Consider the following 22,028-nt stretch of genomic DNA (forward strand, 5'->3'; position numbering starts at 1 on the left):
CTCTGACTGCCACACTTTAACCATGGATATGGCTGGAGATGTTTCTAGATTGGGTCGACTGAAGTGGGAAAATCCTACCTAACAGAGTGGCACCACTCAGTCTCCGGAATAACAAGGAGAAACTGAGCTGAACACCAGCATTTATTGCTACTTCCTGAATTTGGATGAGAAGTGACCAGATGACGGATGCCGCTCCTGTCACAATGGACTACACCTGTGAGCTGAAACAAGCCTGTCTTTTTTTTTTTTTTTTTTTAAGATTATTTATTATTATGTATACAGTGCTCTGCAGGCCAGAAGAGGGCATCAGATCACATTACAGATGGTTGTGAGCCACCATGTGGTTGCTGGGAATTGAACTCAGGACCTCTGGAACAGCAGTTGGTGTGCTTAACCTCTGAGCCATCTCTCCAGCCCGAGCCTGTCTCTTATACATTATTTTGTCAAGTATTTTGTTGCAAAAGAAGAACGGGAACGGTAACAGATACATTGTGTTTGAGAAAGGACAGATGTAAACAGACTGTGACAAAAATAACAAAGACACATTTTCACAGCCAGTACTCTTGTGTTAGAAAAATATCTTTTTTTCCCTTTTTTGGGGGGGTGGGGCTTCAAGAAAGGGTTTCTCTGTGTAGCCTTGGCTGTCCTGGACTCGCTTTGTAGACCAGGCTGGCCTCCAACTCACAGCGATCCACCTGCCTCTGCCTCCCGAGTGCTGGGATTAAAGGCGTCTTCTCTCTCTCTTTTTTTTGTGTGTGTGTTTTTTTAAATTTTATTAATTTATTCATATTACATCTCGATTGTTAGCCCTTCCCCTGTTTCCTCTCATTCTTCCCTCCCTCCCATTTCTCCCCTTCTCCCCTCCCCTATGTCTGTGATTGAGGGAGACCTCCTCCCCCAATATATGCTCTTAGAATATCGAGTCTCTTCTTGGTAACTTGCTATCCGTCCTCTGAGTGCCACCAGGTCTCCCCATCCAGGGGACATGGTCAGAAAAGGGGCACCAGAGTTCGTGTGAGAGTCAGATCTCACTCTCCACTCAACGGTGGAGAATATCCTGTTCGTCAGCTAGGTCTTGGTAGGAGTTCGAAGCTTACTGCCTATATTCTCCTTGGCTGGTGCCTTAGGTCTTCTCTTTTTTTAAATGGGACTGAAAAATGGTTAAGAGCCAGGTGCTCTTGTCGTGGACCTAAATTCAATTCCCAGCGTCCATATGGCAGCGCCCTCTTGAAGGTCCGTAACTCCAGGTTCAGCGCGTCACTGCTTTCTTGTAGCCTCTGCAGGCACTTTACTCGCGTAGTGCATAGACACATACAGGCAAAACGCTCAATATAAGTGAATACATATGGAAAGCTGGGCTTGATGGTTCTGTAATCTTCATACTTAAGACTGAGGCAGGAGGATTACCAGGATTTGGAAGCCAGCTTGCGCTACTGAGCTCCAGGCTTCTCTCCAGAGCATGAATCAATAGCCTGTACGTGTTTTGAGTGTAATTGGTGAGGCTAATTTTTATTTCAACTTTTCACTGTGCTCCACCAGGGGGCAGATAGACCCAGCATACTAGCCTCCCGACCCGCTTCTTTTCGAAGCGACTTGGGATCCATAGACTTTGAACGCGAAGCGCTGACACTGAGGGTCTAGGACCTTTATCAGAAACTCAGAAGCCTGTGAAAGCGCCTCAGCTTTCTATCAAATTGCAGTGCCACCCCCATCTCCACCATTACTGGCAAAATTCCTTCCCTCTTCCTCTAATCTCTTTTAAATTCTCCTTTCCGCTTCAGTCCGAAGGGAAGACGGCTAGCCACGGGCAATGGGAACGGCTAGGGAGCGCGGCGCGCCGAGGCCGGGGAGGCAGCGCCGGGACCGCGGGAGCTGGGCAAGCCTCTTCACTGGCGAGGAGGGGTGGAGCCGGGAGAGGGCCGCCTCTCTTCTTTCCCCGGGCCTGGGCGGAGAGGGAGGAAAACTTCCTGGCTGGGACTCTGGCGGTTTCTGCGGGCCAGCCAGCCCTCCGATCCCGCCTACCAGAGCTGGCTCTTCCCGACCCCTCCCCCGGCGCCCCCAGTGTCCGCCATGGCCAAAGCCTACGATCACCTCTTCAAGTTGCTGCTGATCGGGGACTCTGGGGTGGGCAAGACTTGTCTGATCATTCGCTTTGCAGAGGACAACTTCAACAGCACGTACATCTCTACCATCGGTGAGCCCCGCCGGCTGTATCCCGGACCCCAAGCCCACCCGCCCCCCCCCACCACACACGGACTCCTGAATGACTGGGACCCTGATTTTTTGATCCCCTTGGAGTAAGACACTAACTCACAGGCTCTCGACCCCTGTCCCAGACCCATCCCCCATAATGTCCCTGAATAACACTCAAAGGTAAACCCAGTTGCTGCCACCACTATGCCTCCCTTTCTTGGTACTATCTTCCTAGTCTCCCCAAATCCACATAGGCTCTTGTTATTTCCGGCTGCTTCTTTCTTCACCCCTCCACCTAAACTCTCAAGATTCACTCTTTTTATTTATTTGTTTGTTTATTAATTTTGGGGTTTTTTTGTTTTTGTTTTTGTTTTTTTTGAGAAAAGGTTTCTCTGTGTATCCTTGGCTGTCCTGGACTCCCTTTGTAGACCAGAGTGGCTTCGAACTCACAGCGATCTGCCAGCCTTTGCCTCCCAAGTGCTGGGATTAAAGGCGTGTGACACCATGTCCGGCTTTAGAGTCACTCTTTACACATTTTTTTCCTCCCCACCTCCCAATTCTGTCGGTCTCTTCCTGACCCGTTGGGCTTCAAACTTTCTCCTGCATCTGCCCCACCTTCAAGTCGTCTTCCTAGCGCCCCTCCCCTCAACGGGGTACCAGCCTCCCTTGGTGTGCTACAGAGTGAGAAAAAAGGAAATGAGCTTTTGGGGTCTTTGAGGAAGCTTCTGCTCTCATCCTCCTCTCTGGGCTCCCCAAGAGGACAGGGAGGTGTGCCCAGACTTCCTGTAAGAGTCTCCTCTTCCTCTTTCTTCATCTCCTCTTAACTGAGCAACGGGGAAACTGCTTCCCTCTCCCCCTCCCTCCCTCCCTCCCTCCCTCCCTCCCTCCCTCCCTCTCTCTCTCTCTCTCTCTCTCTCTCTCTCTCTCTCTCTCTCTCAGAACTAATTTTCCAAAGGAATCCCTCCCCGCCCTGGCCCCCCCAGACAGGGTTTCTCTGTGTAACCTCCTCTGTCCTGGACTCGCTTTATAGACTGGCCTTGAACTCACAGTGATCCGCCTGCCTCTGCCTCCTGGGATTACAGACCCGCACCACCACACGGGCCTTCCAGAGGAATTTTATGGAGGCCCGCCTGCCTGTCCCACTAGTTAAGTCACATAGACTCAATCAGCTGCCTTTCCCGGGCTTGCAGGGGGGATGGAGGACCAATAAATAGAATGTGTGTTGGGGGAGGGGGAGAAAAGACGGGGAAAGTGAGATGGAGATGGAAGTGAAATTTGTCAGCTGGCATACTTCCCCCCCCCCCCCCCCCCCCCTTGGTTTTTTGAGACAGGGTTTCTCTGTGTAGCCTTGGCTGTTCTGAACTCACTTTGTAGACCAGGCTGGCCTGGAACTCACAGTGATCCAGATCCAACTGCCTAACCCTAACCCTAACCCTGAGTGCTGAGATTAAAGGCATGTGACACCATGCCTGGCGGCTGGCATGCTTTTAAGCTACCTGAAGAGTTTCATCACCTTTCTCCAACACATCATAAATTCTAAGTAAAAGGGTGTGCTTACCATAGGAATAAGGTTTTGAAGGAATTCTCCCCTGTTTACGCATCCAACAAGGTCACTCTGTTGGGCAGAGTGACTGGCTGGGCCACTTTACACACACACACACACACACACACACACACACACACACACACACACACGTGCTCACCTGCCTTTACACCTTTCACCCCAGGAATTGATTTCAAGATCCGCACTGTTGAGATAGAGGGGAGGAGGATCAAACTGCAAGTCTGGTAAGTGAGCTGCCTAGCGGGCCTGTCCAGGCTGCAACGGGAGGCCCTGCACCCCCCCCCCCATCCCCACCTGCGCCCCCACCCCACCCCTACCCCCACCTGCACCCGCACCCCCACCCCCACCTGCACCCCCACCCCCACCCCTACCCCCACCTGCACCCCCACCCCTACCCCCACCCGCACCCGCACCCCAGCCTTTCATGTCTTCTTCCTTCCTTCCTTCTTCTCTTTTCAGTTACGGTTTTTGTATTTTGAGACTAAAGTGTCACCTAGCCCAGGCTAGCCCGGAACTCACTAGGTAGCCGAGAATGACCTTTATTAGCTCCTGCCCCTCCTGCTTCTGTCTCCCATGTTCTGGGTTTACAGACATGTACAGGCGTGTGGCACCATGTTGGTCTTTCTGTTTTGCTTTCTTTCCCTTTCCTGCCCCCCCCCCCCATCCAGTACATCTCTTAATTTATCTAATCTTGCTCAGACAGCTCTCAGCTGTCCTTCCCCGGCTCTTCCTGGGGTCCCACTTTCAGTTTGCCTTTTCCTCACCCAGAGCATTCTCTGGACTTGAAAACAAATGTCTTTTGAGCTACGATGTAGAAACAGGTTCTAGGCGGTTAAAAGGCAAGTTGCAGAATTGGGAATTTGACTCCCAGTCTATTGCTCTTTCTAAACTTCAGAGAGCAACCAGAGTGTGGTGGCGCACGCCTTTAGTCCCAGAACTCAGGAAGCAGAGGCAGGTAGATCTCTGTGAGTTTGAAGTCAGCCTGGCCTACAAAGGTGTGTTCCAGAACAAGGCTATGCAGAGAAGCCCTGTCTCAAAAACACACACAGTAATTAATAACAACAACAATAATAATAATAACAACAACAACAACTTTAAAAGTCTTAGCAAGCACAGGAAGTCATATACAGAGGTAACTTGACTATCTTTTTGGTTTGGTTTGGTTTTTTTAAGTCAGGGTCTCTCTGTGTAACCTTGGCTGTCCTGGACTCACTCTGTAGACCAGGCTGGCCTCAAACTCACAGAGATCCACCTGCCTCTGCCTCCTGAGTGCTGGGATTACAGGCGTGTGCCACCACATCTTGCTGACCTGACTATCTTTTTTTTTTTTTTTTTTAAGATTTATTTATTATTTAAACAGTATTCTGCCCACACGTGTGCCTGCCCCCCACAAGAAGGCACTAGATGGTTGTGAGCCACCATGTGCTTGCTGGGAATTGAACTCGGGACCTTTGGAAGAGCAGCTGGTGCTCTTAAACCTCTGAGCCACCTCTCCAGCCCTGACCTGACTATCTTAGGGAGGCTGGAAAACGACAGGCGCTGAGGCCTATGAACTTTTACTGAGGCATTCTGATATGACGGACAAACAGCGGCAGACGAGGTCCGAACCCCAGGACTGCTGCTGCTTCACTTCCGCTTGACCTTCGCTAGTTACCCAGCCTCCCCACATTTGTTTCATTTGCACAATGAGGGCAGTGAGACATCCCTCACAACAACACAGCGGAGGTTAGATAGGATCACACACACACACGTAAAGTGATACTTAAGCCAGCGCTTGGCATCTGTGAGTAAACAAGAGACATCCTGTTTCCCAGGCCGCAGCCTCTGAGGAGCAGCTCAACTGTCCTTGCCCCTGTCCCCTCTACCGTTTCCTGACTCTTTTCCTTCCAGCCTCCCACCCTCCAGTGTTGCAAATGCTAAGTTCTTAAGAAAAGCCTCACCCCACCCCCACCCCTGCCCCCAACCCCCAGCCTCCTTGCTTCCATTTCACTGTATGAAAACTTTGGCTTCAGGGACACAGCTGGCCAAGAACGGTTCAAGACTATAACTACCGCCTATTATCGAGGAGCCATGGTATGAGGTGTGGGTCTGGACGTGGGCTAAGGTCACAGAGGGTTACAGGCATGGGGTAAGGGAGGTGCGCACTGCTGAGAGCCCTGTGTGACCTGGGTTTAGGTCCTTGGGTAGGACCTGGAGGGTGGAGTAGAGGACAATAGAAGCCTAAGTGGGAACATGGTCCAAGGTGAACTTTGCCATCCCTCAGGGCATTATCCTAGTATATGACATCACAGATGAGAGATCCTTCGAGAATATTCAGAACTGGATGAAAAGTATCAAAGAGGTGAGATGCCTCCAAAAGAAATGGGGGTACAGAGTAGCTCCTGGAGGATGGTGGGGTGCTGGCGGGGCGGGATTCAACTTTAATTCATTTATTTATTTAATTTTTTTCCAATATATTTATTTAATTTTATGTAGAAGAGTGTTTTGCTTGCATGTATATCTGTGTACCAGGTGCCTGCCCAGTGCCCTCAGAGGCCAGAAGAGGGTGGTGGACCTCTGGGACTGGAGTGACAGGGGGCTTTTTTGGGGGAAGGTTGGTTTTTCAAGACAGGGGATTCTCTATGTAGCCTTGGCTGTTCTGAACTCACTTTTGTAGACCAGGCTGGCCTGGAACTCACAGAGATCCTCCTACCTCTGCCTCCCGAGTGCTGGGATTAAAGGTGTGCGCCACCACACTCAGCTGACAGATAGGTTTGACCCACCAGCTGAACCCAGGACCTCTGGAACCTTCTCTCCATCCCCAAGCTGCCTCCTCCCTCCTCCTTCTCCTTCTTTCTCTCTCTCTCACATATATTAGTTATTTTTATTTTATATTGGTGTTTTGTCTATGAGGGTGTGAGATCTTGGAGTTACAGACAGTTCTGTCCTACGGGTGGTGAGAATTGAACCCACATCTTCTGGAAGAACAGTCAGTGATCTCTTTTTTTTTTTTAATTTAAAGATTTAGTTATTTTATGTATATGAGTACATTGTCTTCATGTACACCAGAAAAGGGCATCAGATCCTATGAGCCAGCATGTGATTGCTGGGAATTGAACTCAGGACCTCTGGAAGAGTAGCCAGTGCCCCTGAGCCAACTCTCCAGCCCCAGTCAGTGCGCTTAACTGCTAAACCATGTCTGCAGCTCCCAAAATGATTTTTTTCTTTCTTTCTTTCTTTCTTTCTTTTTTTTTTTTTTGAGAACTCACTCTGTAGACCAGGCTGGCCTAGAACTCACAGAGATCCACCTGCCTCTGCCTCATGAGTGCTGAGATTAAAGGCAAAGCCAGCTGTGGGCCACCACAGCTGGCTTTGCCTCAGCTTTCTAAGTGCAGAAGTCACAGGCATGAGCCGCACGCAAGACACAGCTTTTCGCCGGGGGTCGGGGGTGGTGGTGGTGGCGCTCGCCTTTAATCCCCAGCACTCGGGAGGCAGAGGCAGGCGGATCGCTGTGAGTTCGAGGCCAGCCTGGTCCACAAAGCGAGTCTAGGACAGCCAAGGCTACACAGAGAAACCCTGTCTCGAAAAACCAAAAAAAAAAAAAAAGGCCCAGCTTTTCCTCCTTTTCCTCTTGGGTCTTCAGAATGCCTCTGCCGGAGTGGAGCGTCTCCTGCTGGGGAACAAGTGTGACATGGAAGGCAAGAGGAAGGTGTCGAAGGAGCAGGCAGACAAGGTGAGAGTCAAGCGGGGGCCGAGGGCGGGCCTAGGAGTACTGTGTGGGGAGCACCGTGTGAGGAGGGACTGCTGAATGCCTTGCTTCCGCCCTTTATCCAGCTCTCTCCTTCCCACCCCACCCCTACAGCTGGCTCGAGAGCACGGCATTCGATTTTTTGAGACAAGTGCCAAATCCAGCATAAATGTGGATGAGGTGAGGTCCGCCGTCTAAGAGATAAAAGATACGAACAGACTGGTCCTCTCCTTCAGTCTGTTCTAACCAATTTTCCCCTCAGGCTTTCAATTCCCTGGCCCGTGACATCTTGCTCAAGTCAGGAGGCCGGAGATCGGTGAGTTGGTTTTACTGTGTGTGTCTTCAAGAACTGAAACAACGAACACAGGGCGGTGATGTGCACATTTGTCCCCAGCACCGATAGCTGGTGGCAGAAGGATCAGGAGTTCAAACCCGTCCTCAGCTCCTCTCTCTAAACACAAGTGTCCGTGGCACACGGCTTTAATCCCGGTGCTCAGGAGGCAGGGGCAGGGAGATCGCTATGAGTTCCAGGCCAGACTGGTCTACAAAGCGAGTCCAGGGCTACACAGAGAAACCCTGTCTGGAAAAACAAAAAACAAACCCCATCTCATTAAAAAAAAAAAGATAATAACGGCTGGGTGTGGTGGCGCACGTCTTTAATCCCAGCACTCGGTAGGCAGAGGCAGGCGGATCGCTGTGAGTTCGAGGCCAGCCTGGTCTACAAAGTGAGTCCAGGATGGCCAAGGCTACACAGAGAAACCTTGTCTCAAAAACCAAAACAAAACAAAACAAAAACAAAAAGTAAATAAATAAATAAAATAAAATAAAAATAAAGAAATGGTGCTAGAGAGATGGCTCAGCGGTTACTGCTCCTCCAGAGGTCCTCAGTTCAATTCCCAGCAACTACGTGGTGACCTGCAGCCATCTGTAACACTAGCTGGTGCCTGCTTCTGGTGTGCATGAAGACAGTGTACTCATACACAGAAATAAATTAGTCAAAGAAGCAAACAAAGGAAAGAAAAGACAGTTGAGATGCAATAGCAAGATTTCCTACAAGGGGGGCTGTCCTGAGTTTATAGGCTCCTACTCCGGCCAGCCCTTCACAGGCTTGATTCTTCTACCTCTGGCTCTAGGGAAACCACAGCAAGCCCTCAAGCCCTGACCTGAAAACCTCTGACAAGAAGAACAGCAGCAAGTGCTCCCTGGGCTGAGGAGCATTGCTTGCCTCCTCCTCACCCTGAACCTGGAGGCTAGAGACCTGAGGGAGGTGGGCTGAGGGGTCGCAGAGGGGAGGAAGTGTGGTGGGACCTGGGGGGTAGATGAGTGGGCAATAAGGAGAGGGAAGGAAGGAGGGGCAGGGGAAAGGAGGAAGAGTCAAGAATGTGAGAGGTGAAAAGGGTTTGAGAAGAGGAAAGAAGAATCAATGGTCTCAGGTCTTGGACTGTCCATGGACTTTAAGGTCAAACGTTGATGTAAATATGTTGATTTCTCTGTCATTGGGTCATGGTAGGGTCCTGAGAGGCTGGCTCAGCGCTACTCTGAAGATTCCTCACCCCCCATGGTCTTTCTTAGTATTAAAGGCCACTGTTGTGCGTCCCATTTGCATTACTTTATTGTTGTCAGAATTGCTCACCACTCAAAGCCAGTTTTTGTCACTCCAAGATGTTGGTTCACCCGAATCTGGCTGGGTTCCTCTTGTCCCCAGTCTCTCACTGGGGACAAAACAGCAAGGAGAAGGGGCAGCCTGAAGGATGGACAACTTTCCCACTGTGGGTTCCAGAGGACTACAGCAGTGGACAGAGCCTTGCCCCGAGCACACTGCAGCCCCAGGACGAAGGATTGGGACTAAGCTTCAGGAGGCAGCAGCACTTCCTCCTATGTGTCTCCAGTGAGATGCGGGACAGGCGTGCTTCCTATGTGTCTCCAATGAGACGTGGGACAGCTTTGCTTCCTATGTGTCTCCAGTGAGATGTGGGACAGCTTTGCTTCCTATGTGTCTCCAATGAGACGTGGGATAGCTTTGCTTCCTATGTGTCTCCAGTGAGACATGGGACTGGTTTGCTTCTGCTGTAGTCAACCAGAATATTTGATGGGCACTGTTAGCCGATTTGTCCAAAAAGAATATTCTCAGCGTTGCACAAAGAGATACATGAATAAAGTAAAAGTAACCTGGCAAGCCAATTTCCTTTTGTAGAAAGGGTGTGCCACAACCCAGACTGGAAGTTCATCTAGTTTTTGTTCTAATGCAAGTGGTGTCGGACTCTGCCCGCCCCTCTCACCCCCACCCCCACACTGCTGGGAGCTCAGCTTCATAGTCTTTTGAGATACACTAGTTTTAAAAGAATCCTCAAGAAGAAAACCAGAGACAGAGGCAAGGGGTCTGCTGCAACTGCAGGTCATTAAGTTCTAAGGATGTAGCAAGCAGGAGAGTACAGAGATTTGGATTCAGCTGGGTGTGGTGGCGCACACCTTTAGTCCCAGCCCTTGGGAGGCAGAGGCAGGCAGATTGTCTTTTGGGGCCAGCCTGGTCTACAAAGCAAATAAAAAAAAAAAAAAAAAAAAGAGAGAGAGAGAGAGAAATTTGGATTCCTTGCCTATAGTAGGTTTGTACAGTGGGAGAGATTTATGGAAATTGGCCATTCTTGGGCTTGCCACCTTGTCACCTTTTTAAATTTGTTTTAGTTTAGTTTAGTTTAGTTTTTTCTTTTTTTGAGACAGATTCTCTCTATGTAGCTTTAGCTATCCTGGACTCCCTTTGTAGACCATGGTGACCTCGAACTCACAGCGATCTGCCTTCTTCTGCCTCCTGAGTGCTGGGGCTGACGGTGTGCACCACCACCTCCCAGCTTTTCTCACGATTTGAAGGGGAGGAAGAGACAACAGGAGAGACTCACCTGCTTATAAGTATTTTCTGAGCATCTGCTTTGTGCCACGCAGTAGTCATTAAACAGCCTTTTGATGGCACATGTCCACAGAGAAATTGACAGAATTGTAAAAGAAAAATAGCTCTTCTTGGGTTTTGTTTTTTTAGCTTTTTGCTGAGCATGGTGGCACACGCCTTTAATCCCAGCACTTTAGGAGGCTCTCTGTGAGTGCTCAGCCCCTAGGACTACTAAAATAATGAGATCTGCCTGAAAATAAAGTTGTATTTTTATTATTGTGTTATGTCTGTGGCCGCATGTTTAAATGTGGAGAACAACTCTTAGGGGTCAGCTTGCTCCTCCCACCATGGGTCCCGAGGACTGGACTCAGGTCATCCGGCTTGTGTGGTCAGGACTCTTGCCTGAGGCCGGGCATGGTGGCACATGCCTTTAATCCAGGCACTCTGGAGGCAGAGGCAGGCAGATCGATGTGAGTTCAAGGCCAGCTTGGTCTACAAAGGGAGTCCAGGACAGCCAAGACTACAAAGAGAAACCCTGTCTCAAAAAAAAAAAAAAAAAAAGACTCTTGCCTGATGGGCTGTCTCATCTGCTCTCTATTTGATTTCCTGTAACTGGGGGTCTTTGTTTCTTTTCTGTTGCTGTGGAGAGACACCATGACCAGGGCAACTTGAAGAAGAGGCTATTAGGGGCTTGCCTGCAGTTGCAGAGTGCCAGAGTCCGTGGCCATCACGGCGAGGAGCGCGGCAGCAGGTGGGCAGGGATGGCCCCAGAGCACTGGCTGACAGCTCACATCTGATCCACAAGCACAAGACAGAGAGAGAGAGCTAACCTCAAAGCCAACCTGAGCGACATACCTCCTCCCACAAGGTCACACCCCCAGATCCTTACCAAAACATTCCAACTGGGGACCAAGCATCAAATATATGAGTCTATGGGGGCTGTGCTCATTCGAACCACCACAGTGCTGGGTATCACAATGTTAGACCCAGTGGTCCTGCCTCCCAAGTGCCGTGACATCAACACACTCAGGGAGGCAGAAGCAGGCAGATCTCTGTGAGTTCGAGGCCAGCCTGGTCTTCAAAGGGAGTCCTGGACAGCCAAGGCTATATAGAGAAACTCTGTCTCAAAACAAAACAAAACAAAAAAAACTTTAATTCCTGAAAAATAAAGAAGCTAAAACTATTGACACACAAATTATAGGGGAAAAAAAAATCAGGCTAAATACACTGTCCCTGTCTATATTTCACCCTCTTTCACTCTTTTTACCCCCTTTGAAACGGAGTTTCCTGACATAGCCTAGTCTGGCCTCACATGGGAGTCCCATACCTCAGCCTGGACTACAGTGACATGCAGTTTTAAATAAAAACTGCTGAGAAAATGGGTAAAGCCATCAGCCATGAAGCCTAACGATGAGTTCAAGCTCCAGAACCCTCGGAGAACAGGCACCATGTCACACATCTCCAGCACAGACTCCCACATGAGATGGGAGGTGGAGGCAGGAGCGTTGCCAGGAAGTATGCAGCACAGCAACACCAAAGAACCCGCCTTAAGGTGCAAAGAACCTTCCAGAGAAGTGTCCTTGGACCGCCACAAGCATACCATGGCACAAAAGTACTCACATACACATGTGAACCCACACAACATAAAAATGTATGTGTATTTTTGAGACAAGAATCTCACTATGTCTATCTGCCTGTTTCTGCCTCCTGAGCGCTGCGGTTAAAGGTACCCACCACCATGCCGAGCCCTAAAAAAAAAAAAAAAAAAAATTATATATATATATATATATATATATATATATATATAATATATTTGTATATGTATATATATATATATACACACACACACACACACATATATATATTCTTTTTTTTTTTAAAGATTTATTTATTTATTATTATGTATACAATGGTTTGCCTGCATGTACACCTGCAGGCCAAAAGAGGACATCAGATCATATTATAGATGGTTGTAAGCTACCATGTGGTTGCTGGGAATTGAACTCAGGACCTCTATAAGGAAGACCGGTCAGTGCTCTTAACCTCTGAGCCTTCTCAAAAACTTGCAACTCCTAGTACTAGGCTTGGTGGTGCACACCTTTAATCCCAGCACTCAGGAGGCAGAGGCAGGCTGATTTCCGTGAATTCGAGGACAGCCTGGTCTTCAAAGTGAGTCCAGGACAGCCAAAGCTACACAGGGAAACCCTGTCTGGAAAAACAAAAAAACAAAACAAAACAAAACAAAAACCTTACAAATCTTTCTCCCCTGTAATATGATAGCCAAATGTTCTACAGTTCTTGGTGCGTGGGGGACAAGATACTGGATGGGACACATCTTTAGCTTGCTTTCCCCTTAAGTTCAAGGACAATTTTATTAGAGTTAAATATTTCCTGGGGCAGGCAAGCTGTAGGTCTCACCAGTGTTTAGAGAAGAAGGAAAGGGGGGGGGGGCTTTGTTTAAGCTAGAATTAACATGTACATGGTGGGGAAAGGAGCTTTAGGAAGAGTAAGATGCCCAAAGTGTAGGGAAATCAGGCTCAAACACAGATGGAGGAATAGTTAAGGTTTTCTGAGTAATATAGAAAATCAGCTTGACTTCCAAAACGACACAGCTGTGGCCTTGTAAGCTACTGCTTGGATAAAGCTTCTTCCTTCCTTCCTTCCTTTCTTTTTTTGAGACTGGATTTCTCTGTGTGACCCTGGGGTGTCCTGGAACTCGCTCTGTAGACCAGGCTGGCCTTGAGCTCTAGATAAACCTTTGTTGTTGTTGTTGTTTTTGTTTTTTGAGACTGGGTTTCTCTGTGTAGCCTTAGCTGTCCTGAACTCACTTTGTAGACCAGGCTCGCATCCATCCACCTGCCTCTGCCTCCCAAGTGCTGGGATTAAGGGCGTGTGCCACCACGCCCGGCTTTACTTTATTTCTTTTTTTTTTTTTTTGTTTTTTTGTTTTTTTGTTTTTTTGAGACAGGGTTTCTCTGTGTAGCCTTGGCTGTCCTGGACTCTCTTTGTAGACCAGGCTGGCCTCGAACTCACAGCGATCTGCCTGCCTCTGCCTCCCGAGTGCTGGGATTAAAGGCGTGTGCCACCACGCCCGGCTTTACTTTATTTCTTTACTTGACATAGGGTCTCATGTACTCTGGAAGTAACATATGGGCGCAAGGGGCAGGACTTTTGCAAGATTAAGAGCTACATATCAAGACCCTGTCTTAAACAACACAAAAGCAGTGACTCCCAGAAGGAGGCTGCCATCTTCTTGTGTAGTGTTTTGAGACTGGGTTTCCCTGTGTATCGCTGGCTGTCCTAGAACTCAAAGATCTGTGTACCTCTGCCTCCAAGTGCTGAGATTCAAGGAGTGAGCCACCTAGCCTGGCAAGATTAAGATCTTAATTGCACCCCAGGGAAGAATTTATTTTTTGTTTAAAAAAAAAAATAGTGTGTGTGTGTGTGTGTGTGTGTGTGTGTGTGTGTGTGTGTGTGTGTGTTGCTGTACATACTGTGCATGCCTGGTGCCTGTGATAGCCAAAAGAGGGTAAGAGATCAGCCAGGTGCAGTGGTGCAAGCCTGTAATCCCAGCACTTGAGATGCAGAGGCAGGCAGATCTCTGTGAGTTCGAGGCTAGTCAGGTCTATAAAGTGAGGCCAGGACAGCAAGGGCTACACTGAGAAACCTTGTCTCAAAGAAAAAAAAAAAAAAAAAAGAGGGTAACAAATCTATAACTTACTGGATTTACAAGTATTTGTGAGTCTCTCCAGCAGGGCAGACATTTTCTTTTCTTTTCTTTTCTTTTTCTTCCCCTTTTTGACTGCCCTAAACGGTTTGTTGGGCATGAATTTTACAGACCTACTTGTATTAGCAGTAACGGTGGAGCTGGAAAGTGTTGTGCCTTCTCCAAGCCGCTCAGCAAGAGCCACCAATAGAGCGGTGGAACTTTGGCCCTTTCCAAGGCCACGGCTCTTGGGGCCAGCAGATGTTGGCCAAGCCCATCTCTGTGTTTGTAGACTGGCTTGGTGATCCACTGGGGGTCAGGATTTCTTCTGATAGCTTTATGGAATGGCTCAATGAGGATACCCTCAAAAAATTTATATGTGGCATCTTCACCAACCCAGTAAGAATCCAGGACTCTCAAAGCCCCGCAACGGCATCCAGCTCTCTCCTTAGCCTCAGACTGAAAGCTTCGTGCAAATTTTAGCTGTTTGACACCATGGTGGACCAGCTTGCCGTAAGTTGCACCCTTAGGAGCTGGGCGTTTGCAGCCACCACAGCAGACACAGTCCTGTAAATGACACATCCTTGCTTGACTTTGTATCCCAGCCTTCTCGGCTTATCAGGCCAAGTAGGGCGGGGAGCCCTGTGCAACTCGGAGAGCTGTGGGTATTGCCAGCAGCGGACCTCAGAAGAAAGCTTCCTCCTCCATAGCTCCTGAGCATATTTGTATGCACTCATCTTGGCTCACCTGATGGCTGCCACAGGAGGAAAGGAAGAAGCCACGATATTTCCTATTCTTCCTGTTTTTCTGTCTTTCTTTCATTTTTCTTTTTTTGGTTTTTCCAGACAGGGTTTCTCTGTGTAGCCTTGGCTGTCCGACTCTCTTTGTAGACCAGGCTGGCCTCGAACTCACGAAGATCCACCTGCCTCTGCCTCCCAGAATGCTGGGATTACAGGTGTGCTCCATTGTGCCCGGCTTTCTTCTTCTCCTCCTCCTTCTCTTCTTTCTCCTCCTCCTTCATCTTCTCTTCCTCTTCTTCTTCTCCTTCTTTTTTTTTTTTTTCCTTTTCTTTTGCTTTTTCAAAACAGGGTTGCTCTGTGTAATAGCCCTAGCTGCCCTGGACTCACTTTGTAGATCAGGTTGGCCTCGAACTCACAGAGAGGAGCCTGCCTTTGCCTCCTGAAGCAGGCTTATCTCTGAGTTCGAGGCCAGCCTGGTCTACAAAGCAAGTTCCAGGACGGCCAGGGATACACAGAGACACCCTGTCAAAACAACAACAACTAAATAAACAAACAAAAATCCGACCTCTTGGCCTTGAGATCACTTCCTGCTTTGTAGGAGGAGCAAGGGCTTATCTGAGAACATCCGAGTTTGCTCAAAGGAATAGCTTTTCTTCGCACTAACAGGAGGAGAAAGACTCGGTTCATCTCCATAGGGCAGGGTGGGAGTCCAGGTTAAAGAGCAAGTGTCTTGCAGTCCCGCCTCCACCAGTAGATTCCCCAGGCCCAACTTCTCAAGGCCTCCAGGATGGGGAGGGTGTCAGGAGCCTGACTGTGACCCCAAAGTTTTTTTTGTTTTGTTTTGGTTTTTGGTTTTTCGAGACAGGGTTTCTCTGTGTAGCCTTGGCTGTCCTGGACTCACTTTGTAGACCAGGCTGGCCTCGAACTCACAGTGATCCGCCTGCCTCTGCCTCCCGAGTGCTGGGATTAAAGGCGTGCGCCACCACGCCCGGCTTGACCCCAAAGTTTTGATGAAGGTCCAAAGCCTAGAGCGACGTATTGTCCTCCCCCCCTTTTGTTTTTTCTTTTTTCTTTCTTTCTTTTTAAAAAATTATGTGTTTATGTACTTATTTGTGTGTGTGTGTATGTATGTATATATGTATGTATGTATGTATGTATGTATGTGTATGTATGTATGTATGTATGTATGTATGTGTATGTGTGTGTATGTATGTATGTATGTGTGTATGTATGTATGTATGTATGTGTGTGTGTATGTATGTATATATGTATGTATGTATGTGTGTATGTATGTGTGTGTGTATGTATGTATGTGTGTGTGTGTGTGTGTGTGTGTGTGTGTGTATGTATGTATGTATGTATGTATGTATGTATGTATGTATGTATGTGTTGTTTTCGAGACAGGGTTTCTCTGTGTAGCCCTGGCCGTCCTAGAATTCGTTTTGTAGACCAGGCTGACCTCCAACTCAGAGATCCGCCTGCCTGTGCCTCCCAAGGGCTGGGATTAAAGGCGTGTGCTACCACTGCCCGGCACCCTTTTTTACATCTCCCTGCTCGGCCTAGCTCTAAGTGGACAAAAGGCGACCGTCAGGGAGGAGCGAACACAGAACAAACAGAACGTCCCACACCGCCCCCTCCGGCCGGCACCGCAAACACTACAAGGACCACACTGCCCCGCGGCGCCCAGCTGACGGGTCGCGCGAAGCCGCGCAAACGCAGTGCGAGCCAGTGGCCACCGGGTGCGGAACGACTACAAGCCCCAGCAGGAAGACCGACGGGAGCGCACGGGAAGAGTCGCCGGGGCCGGAACCGGGAGCCTCCGCGAGCAAGATGGCCGCTCCCGAGGCCGAGTCCTCCCGGCCGCCTGCGCCCCCCGCGGCGGCCGCGCGCTCCTAGCCGACAAGTCCACGCAGTCGGCCCGGGGAGAGAACTCCGGCGTTGCCCTGCTCTGAGCTGGAACCTCGGCGAGCTCTGCCGCAACAGGTGCGCCCCTGACCGGCCCATGCTTGCGGGCGCGGGGAGGCTCGGCCTCCCCCGGGGCGGCCACCTGTGCTGGTTGCTGTGCGCTTTCACCTTAAAGCTCTGGTAAGTGGATACTGGGGAGGGAAAAGGGCTGGCAGGTGAAACCGGTGGTCCCCGCCCTCAGGAACCGGGACTCTGACGCCCAAGATGGGTGTGGCCCGTGTTTTTTTGGGGAGGGGGGGAGCTCACCGAAGTTCTTAACTTTCTTTCCCCGTCTGCAGCAAAGCGGAAGCTCCACTTCTCGGGGAGAAGCTATCAGGTGGGTGATTGTCCGAGAATCCTATGCCGCTAGGCTTTTGGTTTTGTTTGTTTGTGTGTAGCCAGTGTCTCTTTAGTATATCGAGAACGCAGAAAAAGGAGGTGCCGTGTGGGATGAGGACAGACGCTGTGCTGGGAAGCTGGGTGGGTAGAGCCTTTGAGAGGAAGGATGGGTTTTGAATGGTCTTCGGCTGGCCATCTTTCTCGCTTTCAGTGAGCACTTCAATTTCACCATGTTGGATGGCAGAAGAATTTGTGGTGACTGAAGAGTGTACTCGGTGTTCTAACTTCCAGACTGTGAGTATTTAAGGTGTTTGTTTTTTAAATATACTGCGCTTCCTTTCTTTTTTAAGTGATTTATTTGCTTACTTGGTAGCATTGATGTTTTGCTTACACGTATGTCTGTGTGACGGTGGGGGTCTCCTGGAACTGTAATTACAAACTGTTGTGAGCTGCCATGTGTGTGCCGGGACATCTGTCCAGCTCCAGGGCATTTAAAACTTTTTTTTTTTTGGTTTTTTTTTTTTTTTGTTTGTTTGTTTTTCGAGACAGGGTTTCTCTGTGTAGCCTTGGCCATCCTGGACTCACTTTGTAGACCAGGCTGGCCTCGAACTCACAGCGATCTGCCTGCCTCTGCCTCCCCAGTGCTGGGATTAAAGGCGTGCCCCACCACGCCCGGCTCTTAAAACATTTTAAATTTATTTTTATTTTATGTGCATTGATGTTTTGCCTGCATGTACATCTCTGTGAAGGTGTCAGATCTTGGGGTTACAGACAGTTTTAGGCTGCCATGTGGTTGCTGGGAGTTAAAGCCAAGTCCTCTAGAAAAGCAGCCAGTGCTTTTAACCACTGAGCCATCTCTCCAGCCCGAACATTTGTTTTTGGATTTTTTTTCTTTTTGTTTTGTTTTTTTGAGACAAGATTTCTCTGTGTAGCCTTGTCTGTCTGGACTCACTTTATGCCACCACCACCCAGCTGGCACACACCTTTAATCCCAGCACTTGGGAGACAGAGACAAGCGGATCTCTGTGAGTTCAAGCCTGGTCTACAAAGAGAGTCCAGGAGAGCCAAGGCTCTATTACACAGAGAAACCCTGTCTTGGAGAAAATAAATAAACGCATGCGCTACCACCGCCCAGCTTTGTTTTTTGTTTTTCAAGACAAGATTTCTCTTGTAGTCTTGTAGTCCTGGCATTGTAGACCTGGCTGGCCTTGAACTCACAGAGATCTGCCTGCCTCTGCCTCCCAAGTGCTGAGATTAAAGGCGTGCGACACCATGCCTGGCGGCATTTTTTTTTTTAAAGTATGTTATTGCTATGTCTTTCTTCCCAGAGTTTTAAGATATGTTAAAATCTGAACTTAATGATATTTTATTTATTTTTGCTTGTTTTGTTTTATGTATATGGGTATTTGGCCTGCATGTATGTATACCGCGCGCGCGCGCGCGTGTGTGTGTGTGTGTGTGTGTGTGTGTGTGTGTGTACACCCTAAGAATCCAGAAAGGGTCATCAGATCTCCTGGGAGAAGAGTTAGAAAAGATTATGAGCCACCATATAGATGGCTGGGAATGGAACCCTTGTCTTCTGGAAGAGCAACCAGTGTTCTTAACCACTAAGCCATCTCTCCAGTCTTATTTGTTTTTGCTTTTGTTTTTGTTTTTGAGACAGTGTTTCATTATATAGCACTGTCTGCTCTGGAACTCACCAGGTAAACAAGGCTAGTCTTTTTTTGTTGTTTTCCCCCAATACAAGATTTCTTTGTGTGGCCTTGGCTGTCCTGGACTCACTCTGTAGACCAGTCTGGCCTCGAACTCTTAGAGATCCACCTGCCTCTGCCTCCCCCAGTACTGGGATTATAAGCATGGGCCACCACACCTGCCTTAACCAGGCTAGTCTTGAACATTATTTTGTGTGGGTCATGTGCCAGAGAAGTCAGAAGACAATTTAGGAAAATTCTTTCTCTCTCTCTCGTATGTTCTGAAACAGGGTTTCTCTGTGTGGACCTACCCTGTCCCAGAACTCACTCTGTAGACCAGGCTGGCCTCGAACTCAGGGATCCACCTGCCTTGACCTCCCAAGTATTGGGGTTAAAGGCGAGCGCCACCATGCCCAGCCAGTTGTTTCTCTCTTTACATAGATGCAATTGGTTAAGCCTGGCTACAAACATCATTACCCACAGAGGTATCTCAGCCGTCCTCAACTTGAACTTAAATTCCATCTGAAAATGCTCCTTTTCCATGTTAATGACAGTCCAGCTAATAACCACGCTCTTCGTTTCTGACAATGTAGACCCTGGATTTTCTCCTTATCTCCTAGGCTGTTGCCTTCCTGACCCTGCCAGCATCATCAACCACCTCCACCATCCCCATCAGGGCTTTTTAGTAGCTCCCTGCTGCTCCCCAGCACTGGCCCCTTGCCAAACAGCTGCTCCCCAGCACTGGCCCCTTGCTGAAGACTGGATCTTCTGTTTCCTGCTTACCTCTTCCTAGCATGCTTTTTTTTTTTTAAGATTTATTTACTTATGATTATGCATATAGTGCTGTGCCTGCATGCACACCCGCAGGCCAGAAGGGGGCGTCATATCACATTAAAGATGGTTGTGAGCCACCATGTGGTTGCTGGGAACTGAACTCAGGACTTCTGGAAGAATAGGCCGCACTCTTAACCACTGAGCCATCTCTCCAGCCCCCCCCCCCCCCAATATGCTTTTGCACCTTTGTTTTGGTAGAAAACCACTCCTGAGTGCGGTCCTACGGGGTACGTGGAGAAAGTCACCTGCAGCTCATCTAAAAGGAATGAATTAAGAAGGTAAGGGCACGCCGGGCGTGGTGGCGCACACCTATAATCCCAGCACTCGGGAGGCAGAGACAGGTGGATCGCTGTGAGTTCGAGGCCAGCCTGGTCTCCAAAGTGGGTCCAGGACAGCTAAGGCTACACAGAGAGACCCTGTCTTGGGGAAAAAAAAAAAAGGTAAGGGCACGCCTTTAATCCCAGCACTTGGGGAGGAAGAGGCAGATGGATCGCTGTGAGTTTGAGGCCAGCCTGGTCTACAAAGTGAGTCCAGTACAGCCAAGGCTACACAGAGAGACCCTGTCTCGAAAAACAAAACAAAAAACAAGACAAAACAAAACACCCAAAAACTGGTTAATGCTGCTCTGTTTATCTCTGCAGAGACTAAAGATACGACTAAGCTCAGTTTGCCTTATTTTTGGATAGTGTTTGGGTAGGCTGAAGTGGAAGACAGTAACTAAGAGAAACTGTCCTTTTCTCCCTCAGCTGCCGTTCAGCCCTGATGGAACAGCGCTTATTCTGGAAGTTTGAAGGCGCTGTGGTGGGTGTGGCTTTAGTCTTCGCTTGCCTCGTCATCACTCGTCAGCGGCAGCTGGATCGAAAGGCTCTTGAAAAAGTCCGGAAGCAGATTGAGTCCATTTAGCTGAGTCCTGCTGTGCTATGCTGGGTCTCACAGACTGTGCCTCAAGTGGAGAAGGTCCAATGAGCTAATTTGCACTCTTAAGCTTTGTGGTAGCAGCACCTTTCCCTGACTCCCTCTCCAGACCACTAAAGAGCACAATAAAAAGTAAAATAGTGCTGGGCATGGTGGCACACACTTGTAATCCCAGCACTTGAGAGGGTGAGGCAGGAGCCTTGGTAAGTTAGTAGGCAGGCTGTGCTAAACTACATACTAAGACTGTCTTAAAAAAAAAAATAAATAAGTAGGGGCTGGAGAGATGTCTCAGAGGTTAAGAGCACTGACTGCTCTTCTAGAAGTCCTGAGTTCAATTCCCAGCAACCACATGGTGGCTCACAACCATCTATAATATGATCTGAAAAAAATTAAAAAATTAAAAAAGAAACAAATAAAGGAATAAACTAGTTTCCTTGCCTAAAGTAATTCGTCTTGGTGGGGGCCGACTGGGTGTGGTGGCACATGCCTTAAATCCTAGTACTTGGGTGGGCAGAGAGAAGCAGATCTCTGTGAGTTCAAGGCCAGCCTGGTCTACAAAGTGAGTCTAGGACCACCAGGGGGTTGGTAAGTTGGCATAGTCGCCAAGGGCATCTGCTGCGCTTATAGAGGGTCTGGGTTTGGGTCCCAGCATCCAAATCAGGTGGCTTACAGTCACAAAGAATTCTAGTTTCAGGTGACCTGATGCCCTGTAGCCTCTAAGGACACCTACAGGCAAGTGGTGCACACAAACTTGATGTGCTTTGGTGCTAGTTAATAAAAGGCCATTGCCCCTGGGCAGGGAAGACGAGCTGGGCCTTGCTAAGGCTCCCAGGCTGGGGGAGACCAGTGGAAGACGGAGAAGAAAGAAGCCGACATGAGCTCAGTGGGGGAGAAGCACATGGCTGCTGTGGATGGAGCAAGTGTTTGGGATTATGGATGGGAGGTAGCTTGATAGAAATATTAGAACTAGACGCCATGGGATTGGGCCACGTATATTCTATACCTGCCCCACTATGGGAAGTAGTTTAGGGGATTGATATCTGCCCTGCCCCAGGTTAACTAAGGCTATCCTAAAATATATCAAGTGTCTGTGTCTTGATGGATTGCTAGCAGAAAATGTTGCCCCAATAACAAGTATAGGCCAAATAGTAAACATTGTTAGGCCCTACTGGTAAATCAGCAACACAAACTCATGCTTAAACAGACATACACATACAGAAAAATGAACAAATCTTTTGTTTTATTTTTCGAGACAGGGTCTCTCAGTGTAGCCTTGGCTGTCCTAGACTCGCATTGTAGACCAGGCTGGCCTCGAACTCACAGCGATCTGCCTGCCTCTGCCTCCCGAGTGCTGGGATTAAAGGCGTGCGGCACCAGATCACAGCTGCCAGCTCCAGGGATCCCTTGCCATCATGAGCACCCTCACACATGTGGTATGCGCTCACATAGACACACACATACATAAATAAAATGTTAGAAAGTGTTTTTGCTGTT

The 22,028-nt window shown here is 48.8% G+C and overlaps 2 protein-coding genes and 1 pseudogene across 2 annotated transcripts; 2 read left to right on the plus strand and 1 right to left on the minus strand.

Annotated features, from left to right (window-relative positions):
- The first annotated feature begins 1,939 nt into the window (after positions 1-1,939).
- On the plus strand, positions 1,940-8,775 carry Rab13 (RAB13, member RAS oncogene family). The gene is made up of 8 exons (XM_051156854.1): positions 1,940-2,194; positions 3,921-3,981; positions 5,770-5,830; positions 6,021-6,098; positions 7,380-7,469; positions 7,599-7,664; positions 7,747-7,800; positions 8,618-8,775. Exons 1-8 carry the CDS (start codon positions 2,071-2,073, stop codon positions 8,693-8,695), a joined length of 612 nt encoding a protein of 203 aa, XP_051012811.1. The 5' UTR covers positions 1,940-2,070; the 3' UTR covers positions 8,696-8,775.
- A 5,439-nt stretch (positions 8,776-14,214) lies between these two features.
- Positions 14,215-14,808, minus strand: LOC127199070 (60S ribosomal protein L15-like; annotated as a pseudogene).
- A 1,871-nt stretch (positions 14,809-16,679) lies between these two features.
- On the plus strand, positions 16,680-20,780 carry Jtb (jumping translocation breakpoint). The gene is made up of 5 exons (XM_051157585.1): positions 16,680-16,896; positions 17,055-17,092; positions 17,306-17,388; positions 19,818-19,897; positions 20,366-20,780. Exons 1-5 carry the CDS (start codon positions 16,814-16,816, stop codon positions 20,520-20,522), a joined length of 441 nt encoding a protein of 146 aa, XP_051013542.1. The 5' UTR covers positions 16,680-16,813; the 3' UTR covers positions 20,523-20,780.
- Positions 20,781-22,028: the final 1,248 nt, after the last annotated feature.

This window comes from Acomys russatus, chromosome 15, assembly GCF_903995435.1.
Source record: "Acomys russatus chromosome 15, mAcoRus1.1, whole genome shotgun sequence".
NCBI classification, from domain to species: Eukaryota; Metazoa; Chordata; class Mammalia; order Rodentia; family Muridae; genus Acomys; species Acomys russatus.

Bases quoted from the DNA above. Each gene is read 5' to 3' on its own strand.
- Rab13 (XM_051156854.1), top strand. From the start codon at position 2,071: ATGGCCAAAGCCTACGATCACCTCTTCAAGTTGCTGCTGATCGGGGAC. The intron at 2,195-3,920 runs GTGAGCCCCGCC...CTTTCACCCCAG, and splicing joins CACGTACATCTCTACCATCG to GAATTGATTTCAAGATCCGC. The intron at 7,665-7,746 runs GTGAGGTCCGCC...TTTTCCCCTCAG, and splicing joins CCAGCATAAATGTGGATGAG to GCTTTCAATTCCCTGGCCCG.
- Jtb (XM_051157585.1), top strand. From the start codon at position 16,814: ATGCTTGCGGGCGCGGGGAGGCTCGGCCTCCCCCGGGGCGGCCACCTG. The intron at 17,093-17,305 runs GTGGGTGATTGT...TCTCGCTTTCAG, and splicing joins TCTCGGGGAGAAGCTATCAG to TGAGCACTTCAATTTCACCA. The intron at 17,389-19,817 runs GTGAGTATTTAA...TTGTTTTGGTAG, and splicing joins GGTGTTCTAACTTCCAGACT to AAAACCACTCCTGAGTGCGG.